General features: G+C 41.9%; 1 protein-coding gene across 1 annotated transcript; it reads left to right on the top strand.

Annotated features, from left to right (window-relative positions):
• The first annotated feature begins 3769 nt into the window (after positions 1-3769).
• LOC148506112 (uncharacterized) lies at positions 3770-11598 on the top strand. The gene is made up of 2 exons (XM_088447247.1): positions 3770-4088; positions 8891-11598. The coding sequence occupies exons 1-2, from the start codon at positions 3854-3856 to the stop codon at positions 10612-10614; spliced, it is 1959 nt and encodes a 652-aa protein (XP_088303373.1). The 5' UTR covers positions 3770-3853; the 3' UTR covers positions 10615-11598.
• The last annotated feature ends 576 nt before the right edge of the window (positions 11599-12174 follow it).

The raw sequence follows: 12174 nt of genomic DNA, 5'->3' as shown, positions 1-12174 counted from the left end.
TCTGTGCTGTTACTATAATACAGTGGGCGCAGTCTGCGCTGTTACTATAATACAGGGGGCGCAGTCTGCGCTGTTACTATAATACAGGGGGCGCAGTCTGCGCTGTTACTATAATACAGGGGGCGCAGTCTGCGCTGTTACTATAATACAGGGGGCGCAGTCTGCGCTGTTACTATAATACAGGTGGTGCAGACTGCTGTTACTATATTACTGGGGGCGCAGTCTGTGCTGTTACTATAATACAGGTGGTGCAGACTGCTATTACTATAATACAGTGGGCGTAGTCTGTGTTGTTACTATAATACAGGGGGCGCAGTCTGTGCTGTTACTATAATACAGGGGGTGCAGTCTGTGCTGTTACTATAATACAGGGGGTGCAGTCTGTGCTGTTACTATAATACAGGAGGCGCAGTCTGTGCTGTTAGTATAATACAGGAGGCGCAGTCTGTGCTGTTACTATAATACAGGGGGTCTATGCTGTTACTATAATACAGGGGGCGCAGTCTGTGCTGTTACTATAATACAGGGGGCGCAGTCTGTGCTGTTACTATAATACAGGGGGTGCAGTCTGTGCTGTTACTATAATACATGGGGTGCAGTCTGTGCTGTTACTATAATACAGGAGGCGCAGTCTGTGCTGTTACTATAATACAGGGGGTGCAGTCTGTGCTGTTACTATAATATAGGGGGTGCAGTCTGTGCTGTTACTATAATACAGGGGGTGCAGTCTGTGCTGTTACTATAATACAGGGGGCGCAGTCTGTGCTGTTACTATAATACAGGAGGCGCATTCTGTGCTGTTACTATAATACAGGGGGCGCAGTCTGTGCTGTTACTATAATACAGAGGGCTTGGTCTGTGCTGTTACCATAATACAGGGGGCGCGGTCTGTGCTGTTACCATAATACAGGGGGTGCGGTCTGTGCTGTTACTATAATACAGGGGGTGCGGTCTGTGCTGTTACCATAATACAGGGGGCGCGGTCTGTGCTGTTACTATAATACAGGGGGCGCATTCTGTGCTGTTACTATAATACAGGGGGCGCATTCTGTGCTGTTACTATAATACACGTGGGAAATAAACTGCTGTTACTATAATACAGGCACACATTCTATTTACACAGGATAGTACAAGGCACCCTTGAAAAAGTCCTATAGGACAAAATGTGTTGAGACACGCCCACATATTTAACCCACACTTTATGTTAAGCTGGGTACACACTATGTGATCAGCTGAACGTGCAGATGTTGCATGCGATATTGTCCGGTCAGCCGTGCTGCACGGCCGGCTGGACAATATCACATGCGTCACCGTTGTATGTAATGAAGGACGGAACGAGGGACCGTTCCGTCTTTCATTACATTGCTCAATGTGCTGGGGACACAATGGCAAGTGTGTACGCAGTATTAGGTTACCCTAGTTGCAACTAATAGCAAAGTTGCTGACTTTGGTTTAATTTTGTTGTTTTATTTATAGACACTTACAACTACTTATGATAGAGACAATTTACTGTGGATTAATCTATGTCATCCCATCGTAGCAGTGACCAGTAACTCTGTGCTCAGGATCCTCCTCTGCCTTTGTCCCCTATATATTACACCAACATAGGTGCTTCTAAGAGAGGGGTTAATCTAAGCTAGAATTAATAAACCGAATTCCCCCAGCACTGCAAACAGGCCAGTAACAGAAATGTACTGTACAAATGGAGAGATATCAGATACATACATTTTCAGACATATTGGTAAGCTAAGGTAGGTTGTAAGATTGCAATACTATTGTTTCTATGAAAAATCACACAATGGCAGCCAATGTACAAACATTTTATATTAAATGCTTCCTAAATATGTCTGACAGGAGCCACAGAGGTGCATCCAAGACCCTCTGACCTCTCCAGTCATGTCCCTGTATTATTACTATAGATATAAGTGATGTCACTGTGACTCTCCCAGATCTCCTCACCTCCCCAGTCATGTCCTGTATTATTACTATAGATATAAGTGATGTCACTGTGACACTCCCAGATCCTCTCACCTCCCCAGTCATGTCTCTGTATTATTACTATATATATATAAGTGATGTCACTGTGACACTCCCAGATCCCCTCACCTCCCCAGTCATGTCCCCGTATTATTACTATAGATATATGTGATGTCACTGTGACACTCCCAGGTCCCCTCACCTCCCCAGTCATGTCCCCGTATTATTACTATAGATATATGTGATGTCACTGTGACACTCCCAGGTCCCCTCACCTCCTCAGTCATGTCCCTGTATTATTACTATAGATATAAGTGGTGTCACTGTGACACTCCCAGATCCCCTCACCTCCCCAGTCATGTCCCTGTATTATTACTATAGATATAAGTGGTGTCACGGTGACATTCCCAGGTCCCCTCACCTCCTCAGTCATGTCCCTGTATTATTACTATAGATATAAGTGATGTCACAGTGACACTCTCAGATCCCCTCCCCAGTCATGTCTCTGTATTATTACTATAGATATAAGTGATGTCACTGTGACATTCCCAGATCCCCTCACCTCCCCAGTCATGTCCCCGTATTATTACTATAGATATATGTGATGTCACTGTGACACTCCCAGGTTCCTTCACCTCCTCAGTCATGTCCCTGTATTATTACTATAGATATATGTGATATCACTGTGACACTCCCAGATCCCCTCACCGCCCCAATCATGTAACTGTATTATTACTATAGATATTAGTGATGTCGTAGTGACACTCCCAGATTCCCTCCCCAGTCATGTCCCTGTTTTCTTGCCTCCACCTCATTAACAAGATCATTCGTCTGGTCACTGCTGGAAATAGGACATTATACAGTAACACCAGGAGATGTGACTGGGTGGATGACTGTATCATTGTGTGTGTGAGGTTCCAATAAGGTGTCATGATGTCACTCTCTATGTCTCCATGCAGGACGGGGAGTATATAGAGAAACACGTGTCTGTACAAGGAGGTGATGATGGAAAATCACCTGCCCCTCACATCACCGGGTAAGATGAGACTTTAGTTTTGGCATGAGTGAGCCGCTAGATCCCGTGTTACCCTGCTATTGCTGGGGGTCTTTTTTTTTTTCCAGAAAATTCATCTAAGTCCCAATTTGATGCCACTAGACTGTATCAGGAGTCTGTGCTGACCAATTTGAAATGTGACACTTGTATATCTATGTGCACCTGAGTCTCTATATGAACTACAGTGGAACTTGAAATGAAGAAAGCTGCCGCTGCTACATTGTAACACTTCGTATACGGATTCAAACTCAGTCACACACATATATACAAGTGTCAACTATCAAATTAATCAGCACAGTCTGCTGATGCATCCTATTGCGACTTGGATACATTTCAGCAAAAAAAGAAAGACCCTGGCACTAGCATTCTAATGGGTCCTGACTCGTCGAGAGGGACTGCACCAAATATGTAAAAGGACACATCTGTACCCACATTATCTGATAATCGCATATATACAATGTACTCAGTTACTATGTGTCTCCTACAGATGGACCCAGTAACAGAAATACCCCAGAGAGATGTCCCCGTCCTCTGTATTTACAGGATTGTACAGAGGAGAATCACAGGATCCCACAGGAGCATCAGGTAGGTGGGATTTAGGATTTCTTCAAATATCAAAAATTACAAAGCGAATCTTCACTATATAATCTATAGAGCAACTTTGTGTTTCTCATACACTGATCTTTTACTGTTTGTTCTACATATATGAAATGAGCCTTTATTAAAGTGTTATTTTATTGTTTCTGGGTTATTTAGGTTAAAGATCTGACAGATATCAAGGTAGAAGATATAGAGGGAGAAGAAGAGACGTATGTGACTGATATGAAGGCAGAAGATATAGAGGGAGAAGAAGAGACGTATGTGACTGATATGAAGGCAGAAGATATAGACGGAGAAGAAGAGACATATGTGACTGATATGAAGGCAGAAGATATAGAGGGAGAAGAAGAGACGTATGTGACTGACAATAAGACAGAAGATATAGAGGGAGAAGAGATGTATATGATGGGTGATCAGCAATATAAAGAGGAGGAAATCCATACAGATATCATCACTGGTGAGTAATAATCACTAAGTACATAACAGTCACATATTCTCCTTGCTCAGTCACTACAGCAATCTCTTACCCTACATTATCTTCTGTCAATGACCAGTTTGTAGATATAATTAGAGGTGGTTACTGCAAATCCATCCAAAATTTACAGGAGACGGAAAGTGCACATAATGTAGTCTAAGTCTTTACTGTATGTAATATTTTACTCATACCAGGGAGTAAAAGAAATGTTGCATAGTAATAGCAGTATATAACTAGTTCACATATGTGACTCCTCACCACACTGCTATAGGCTGCTGCCTACATGGCCCAGTGCAGTGGTCTGTGGTAAGTCAGTAAATTACATGATTGCAGACACTACTGGTTTCAACCTGACGCATTTCTTTAATAGTTCCGGTGCGGTTTCATCTGAGAATTAGTTTGTGAGGGTAAATTGGTAGATTTAAATGCCCCCATAAATCAATCAATTAATGTAAAAAAACAAATATATATAATGTTGCCAGTGGTCACGTGAAATATTATTCTTTGGTTCCATTTGATCTAATGTATCACAAGAAATGAACAATGAGACAGTAATGAAAGCACATTGTTATTTATGCACTTGGCTTTGGACTTGGATAGACTGAGGAGAACTGGACGCGGTGACGTCTCCTTGTTTCCAGGCGAGGCTGCTGCGTATCTTTGTTAGCTTTTCTTTATACACACAATGGGCGGTGTCTCCCCGGTTATTTATACAACATATTGTCACAGAGAGTAACTCATCAACTCATTATCCAGCTGCACAAACACCAAGGCCATAAGCAGGTTGTTTTTGCGTAACTTAGGCGTAGTACACACATGTGCAAGTGAAACTGGAAGAGCCACTTCCACTCCCAGCACATGCAACCACACCCCCGCATTAACTGGTACAGGAAACATTTCAATCCCTAACTCTCTAAGGAGCTCATTCAGAGTCGGTCGTGAGCGCTGAGCTCTCACAACCGAATCGATGTTGCCCCACAGCGCATGCGCACGACGGAGCCGGCTCTGTCGTGCGCATGCGCGAGACCCGGCTAACGACGGGCGCTCCATCGTTAGGGGTCTCGTAGCAGACGGGGCGAGCTGTCGATGTTGAGTGACAGCTCGCCCCGTTTGCTGGGCGGGCCGGGGGCGTGCCTGGCCAAACGGAGGAGTTCCAGTCGAGACGCTTGCCGTTTGGGGGCGGCCCCACTGACATCATTGCCGATGTCAGTGGGGAACTTCCTGCTCGAACAGAGCAGGAAGCTCCCTTGGGCTTACGAGTGCCCAGACCCTACCCTAGGCCCTACCCAGACCCTACCCTAAGCCCCGATGGTCGCGATGGTCTTGACCATCGCGACCATCACCCATGTCAGTCGTTAGAGCTGTGGATGTTAACCCACAGCTTAACGATCAACAAGGAGGCGGCCGTTCAGGATGCAAGCGGCCGCCCTGATTCAGAGCGACCGCTTGCATCTAACGACCACCTCTGAATGAGGCCCTAAGTTCCATAACTTGCAGACACATGTTGCGATCTTCTCACCGATAATACCGGAAATCTGTGGAGACACAGTGGATCAGTACAACACCAAACACTGTCTGCTTACCATGTACTAAACCTTAGATATCAAATAACCTTTATTTCACAACATTAATATTACTGAATAAACCTTGAATATTACACTTTAATGCTAAGGAACCTTTTATGTAAGTGTGCAGTGTGTAAGTATTGGGGAATTGAGAAAAGATGCTAGTTAGCGTTGTGCGACTACGTGTTTGTGGAGTACACCATGGTACGTGTTTTGCAGGGTTAATCATTTTATATGTTTTAGTGACTGTCTCTATTTATATGATGAGGACTTTTACCTTCTTTCTATTGCGTGGGATTCACACGACGCTAAATAATAGCATCGCCGTATGTACTTATAATGGGCGAGATTCACTAAAATGGCGCTGGGCGGCCAGTCGCAAAATGGCGTCTCATTGCCATTCGCAAAATGGCATTGTGCAGATTTAATTTTAAACCGATCCTGTCTCAGCCAATATCCTTCTTCGACATTCGGCATTTGAAGTGCTATATCTAGGCAGATATCTCAGCAACCCATTGTCACAAAATTTGCATCGAAGGTGGCAGCGCTTTGAACAAGGCTTGATAGTAGGTGCCAGAGCGATGGATCACTCCATCTCCAAAATTGACACAAATTTTTTTTTTTCACTTGCAACCATTTTATGTGTGTACCGTGACTACACATCCTCAGGGAAGACCTCCAGCATTCGACAATGGCCACCAAATGACTCTGGACAAACATGGATAGCACAATCTGGTATGCAGTGTAACATCCGTCCGGTGTGCAACATTGCTGCAGATAACAGCAGAATTTAATGCTGGGGCCACAAATAATTCCCTTTCTCCTGTGGGGTAGGAGACGATGACCCACTTCGGTCCCATTACTGACCTCACGGCACAAGGCTCTATGCATTGCTTGGAATTAAAGTTTACACAGCAAATCCTAGAATATGGAATTTGTTGTACCTCGAATTCTTTAGCATTTACAGTTAGAATAACCATGTATTTCAATTAATAAGAGGTTTTAATAAGGTTTGGGTATGAGATCCCCGCTATTGGGATGCCGCTAGTCAGAATACCAACAGCGGCATCCCGACACCCATAGGACTCAATGGTGAGTAGTTTTCTAACCCTAACCCACCCTTCCCGGTGCCTAACCCTAACCCTTCCCCTCTAGTGCCTAAACCTAACCTCCCCCTCCCCGCAGCCTAAACCTAATCCTCCCTCCCTGGTGCTTAACCGTCCCACTAATGCCTAACCCTGCTAGCTAACACTACCCTTCCCCTGCACCTCGATACTTACCTTTTGGATACCGACGGCCGGGATACCAATCTGTCAGGATTTTGGCGGTGGTATTAAGACTGTCGGCATTCCGCGCACAGGGATGACTCTTTAATAAAGATATACGTGAAACGTATTGGAATACAAAGAGATGGTGGCGGAACTAACTTGAAGGCCACTGTATTAATTACTTGAGTAATCTTGGGGCCAGATTCGTAGAGGGTACCCTAAGGTGAAGATTCTTGGTAGATAACCATATCCTGTCTCCTACCTTCAGATTTGGAGATGCCTGTCACCGTTTGTTAGCGAAAAATTTATAACGAGAATACGTCTTGAGGTTCTTGAGTTTTAGTCCTATTTGAGATCTCAGAGTTTGCTGCTGGAGTGCTGAAAGCAACAGAAGACATGAAACTGAACACTGGACTGAATGCCACCGAGCAACAGGAGAGTTGAAGCTGAGCAAAGGACTAAATCCTAAAAGGAATAGGGAACTAGAAGACCTCAGCTAAAGCTTGCTGGAACATATTGGAATGTGTAGTGACTGGCAACTTTGAGCTTAGCGCAGAACTGAATGCTGGAAGCAATACAGCCAGAGATCACAGGAGCTCTGAAATACAACGCAATGTGCGGTAACAGAATAACTAGAATGAGAGTTACTGACGCTGCAACCAGGAACTGTATAGAACAAGTTTTACTGGCCAGGAACAGGTGCAGGTGAGTGGTTTAAATAGGGCATCTTGTCTAATGATTGGTGGTACAAGTCATGTGGAACCTAACTGCACATGGATTGGGCGAACCCAGAGTCAGCTGATACAATCCAACGTGGCGGAACCTATGCAGCACCTGCCTGAGTAGAAATGCCAACACACTCAGATTAGTTTATCACAGCCTGTGTGCTTCTGTTGGTCTAGTCAGCAGTGACACGCCAGCCGATGGACTGACAGTGCAATGTATGATAAGAGGGTCTCAGACCCTGTTCTGTGACAGTCTCCCTCTCATAGCCTGACCTGAACAGTCCCTAAAGACTTACATAAAATATATTAACCTGTGTTAGGTGGCCACTTTTCGGAGATGAGATGTCCAGGATATGGATGGTACGTGGTAGACCTTGAAGACCAGCTTTAGCCCCAAATTGCTAAGGTTATTCTTGGGATAAATTGATGTTGGTGAAGTTTTCTATGAATATAAGTGATTTCATAGCAAAATAATTGCGGTCAAAGTATTAGTGATTAAAGGTAACGATATTACAGAGAGGCCATTGTAACCCACGTGGAGTTCTACCTACAATACGGGAATGCATGTCCTTTATTCATTATAATTGACTTTGAGTCTAATACAATCTTGCTTCTCATTGGTTGGCGTGATGATCTCGGGACTTTAAGAACGCCTGCCGAAATGGTACATCTTGTGGTCGGCTTGACATATTATGATTGACGTAAGCTCTAATAAATTGGTAAACATTTAATGAGAAATGATTTTAGTAATTTACTATGTTTAATATCTTCAAAACAAAATAAACTATTCTCATATATATCTGTCACAGGAGGTTCTCAGCTTAACCGCACGCTAACGCAACGTGACAGCCAGAGACCTTGGTGCCTTCCTCAGATATGTGGTTACATTGCTGTGTATAGGCTTGTGTGCCTCTGTAGTAATTATTATGAGAAGAGCAAGCAATGGCTATATATACATTGTACACACTGGTGATCATATATACACCCAGCACCTGCTGCTCTGAGCCTGCAAGTTACATGCTGTCTTGATAATGTGCCCGGTTCTGCTAGTAATTGCAGGCACGTCATAGTGTAAATATTACATAAACATGGTAAAACCTCTACATTGCCGCAGTTACAGTTTTTCTGGATATTGCACATCTTACCTGCATCTGGACCTTTGATAACAATTTTTATTGGAAAATGAAATTTATGGTGCTTCAATCATATATTTATTTTATTCCCAGCAGATGGCTCTGACAGCAGGAATATCTCAAAGGAAAATCTAATTTTATTTCCCGATTGTGAAATAGAAGATAATGACATCAAAGAAGATTCTCTGGGAGAAAACCCCATTACCTCAATTATCCATCCAGTACCTCACAGTGCAAATGTATCACCTGATCCTGCTTATAATGGGGAATGTTCTCCTGGTACCTCTATTACAGCTCTTAGAGTAGATAAAGTATTTCCCTCTTCCATAGATGTCATATGTTTTACACAGAACACAAAGCTTATTACCCATCAGCCAGCTAAGGCAAATGAGAAACCATTTCCATGTTCTGAGTGTGAGAAATGGTTTACACAGAAATCACAGCTTGTTAGACATCTGAGAAGTCACACAGGTGAGAAGCCATTTCCATGTTCTGAGTGTGGGAAATGTTTTACACAGAAATCACATCTCGTTACACATCTGAGAAGTCGCACAGGTGAGAAACCATTTCCATGTTCTGAGTGTGGGAAATTTATTAGAAATAAAACACACCTTGTTAAACATCACAGTTGGGACATAGGTGAGAAACAATATTCATGTTCTGAATGTGGGAAGTGTTTTAAACAGAAATCAGCTCTTGTTTCACATCAGAGAAGTCACACAGGTGAGAAGCCATTTCTGTGTTCTGAGTGTGGGAAATGTTTTGCACACAAATCCCAGCTTGTTAGACATCAGAAAAGTCACACAGGTGAGAAACCATTTTTATGTTCTGAATGTGGGAAATGTTTTACATGGAAATCATATCTTGTTTCACATCAGAGAAGTCACACCGGCGAGAAACCATTTCCATGTTCTGAGTGTGGGAAATGTTTTAGAAGTAAAACACAGCTTGTTACACATCAGAGAAGTCATACAGGTAAAACATTTTCTTGCTTTGAGTGTGGAAAATGTTTTCCATGGAAAGCAGAACTTGTTAGACATGAGAGAGTTCATTCAGGTGAGAAACCATTTCCATGCTCTGAGTGTGGTAAATGTTTTTCACAGAAATCAGATCTTGTCACACATCAGAGAACTCACACAGGTGAGAAGCTGTTTTCCTGCACCGAGTGTGGTAAATGTTTTGCACATAAATCAGATTTTGTTAAACATCAGAGACTTCACACAGGTGAGAAACCATTTTCCTGCTCTGAGTGTGGGAAATGTTTTACACGGAAATCAGTTCTCGTTTCACATGAGAGAGTACACACAGGTGAGAAGCCATTTCCATGCTCTGAGTGTGGGAAATGTTTTACACAGAAATCAGCTCTTGTTTCACATCAGAGACTTCACACAGGTGAGAAACCATTCCCATGCTCTGAGTGTGGGAATTTTTTTTCAAATAAATCACAACTTTTTACACATCAAATAAGTCACACAGGTAACAAAGCATTTCAATGCTCTGAGTGTGGGAAATGTTATACACGAAAATCGCATCTTGTTACACATCAGAGAAGTCATACAGGTGAGAGGCCATTTCCATGCTCTGAGTGTGGGAAATGTTTTTCAATTAAATCACAACTTGTTACACATCAGATAAGTCACACAGGTGAGAAACCATTTCAATGTTCTGAGTGTGGGAAATGTTTTTCAATTAAATCACAACTTGTTACACATCAGAGAAGTCACACAGGTGAGAAACCATTTCAATGTTCTGAGTGTGGGAAATGTTTTACACAGAAATCAGATCTTGTTTTACATAACAGACTTCACACAGATTAACTATTCTCATGTTCTGATTGTCGGAAATGACAGTCGAACAAAAAGTTATTCCTATTTCCACTTGTAAACTTTTTGTGTTTACAAGTGGAAGTTATTTCTATAAAAAAAAATATTAAGCGTTGTATTTCTCCTGACCTGGGCGCTTCTTTGATCTCTGATGTTTCTGTTTCATGATCCAGGAGGTTAAATAGTCATAACTTGTATTACTGTCCTTAGTGTATTTTCATGTTATTTGTCTTGCTTTTATCTATTTTGTAAAGAAAGTTACTCTGCAGCATACATAGCAGTTTTTGGAATTGGACCATGCGAATGGTATAAAAGTGTGTGAGGAACAGTGGCCGAGGCAGTAGTGGAGTGCTATCATCTAATAATAGACCATAATGTCTGAGACTAGACTTACAAGCTCCTGCCACCAACCTCTTCCCCTCTATAAAATACCTATTATATGCTGCAAGGAGACCAGGTGCATAGAGAATATAAACTCTCATCAGAATTATTTACTAGAGAAAGAATTTAAAACATCACACCATCAGAACACAACAGTGAGGAGTAAGGACTGTCCTATACCTGGTGTCCCTGGTGCTCTGGGTTGTGTCCCCAGTATGTGTATATTTCTGTGTATCTAAATAAACTAATCTCTCTAATTCTCTACTGAGTTTAGATGATGTTATAAAAATCTTTGTTTTTGAAACTTACTATTTTGCTGTTTGTACTAATATATATATATACTACATTGTCATGTAATATTGTAGTTATATTTCTCTGGTTTTCCCTGTACGAAATGTATCCAGTATCGGGATTCATGTGCTAATTAAGTAACCAAAGTATCATTAAACACTGCTAGTTTTTTTGATATCTGTGTTGAGTTTAAGCGAATAGACTAATATACCTAACACAATCTGTGTGCCCATCCGATTTCACACAACCAAATTTTTATTTTATGGTTTATATTGTTTTATATGTCATATACTTAAAAATAAACTAAAGGGGGCACTAACATTATGTGTGGACTAATTAATGCCATGTAGCAATTGGATCACTTCCACAACAAAGCTTTCACAGACACAGCAATGACTATTTGATAAAGTGTTTGTTGGAGGTGAAATGCGTCAGCCCTTGCTGTTTTATTGATCTGATGTTACAAATCACTTATACTCTCTGATGGGTTGGTGAATATTGTGGTATATTGATCTCTTAAGACAAGTTACACCAGAGTGCTCTATGTGTATTCTTGCAAACAGCTTATACTATATATATATATATATATATATATATATAATTATTATTTTTTTATCCTTTATATGGCGCCACAAAGGTTCCGCAGCGCCTTACACAGTACATAAATGAGCACACAAGAGAAACAGTTAATAGTAATGCAAAATAATGCAGGACAAGGACATGGTTTATAAAAATAGCTGCATAACACCGCAGGGCCTCAGCAACCAAGTGTTAGGTGCCAATTGGGCAGTTAGGAGTAAATGATAATGAGGACATGGGAGTAATCTAAAGCTCCAACTGTCACTTTTTTCTGACATTCTCAATTAGGACCCCTTTTCTGCT

The sequence above is a fragment of the Taudactylus pleione genome, unplaced genomic scaffold (assembly GCF_031769625.1).
Source record: "Taudactylus pleione unplaced genomic scaffold, aTauple2 ptg000424l, whole genome shotgun sequence".
Lineage (NCBI taxonomy): Eukaryota > Metazoa > Chordata > Amphibia > Anura > Myobatrachidae > Taudactylus > Taudactylus pleione.
Note: the sequence above shows the minus strand (reverse complement) of the source record. Positions and strands in the feature narration are given on the sequence as shown.

Bases quoted from the DNA above. Each gene is read 5' to 3' on its own strand.
- LOC148506112 (XM_088447247.1), top strand. From the start codon at position 3,854: ATGAAGGCAGAAGATATAGAGGGAGAAGAAGAGACGTATGTGACTGAT. The intron at 4,089-8,890 runs GTGAGTAATAAT...TTTTATTCCCAG, and splicing joins CCATACAGATATCATCACTG to CAGATGGCTCTGACAGCAGG.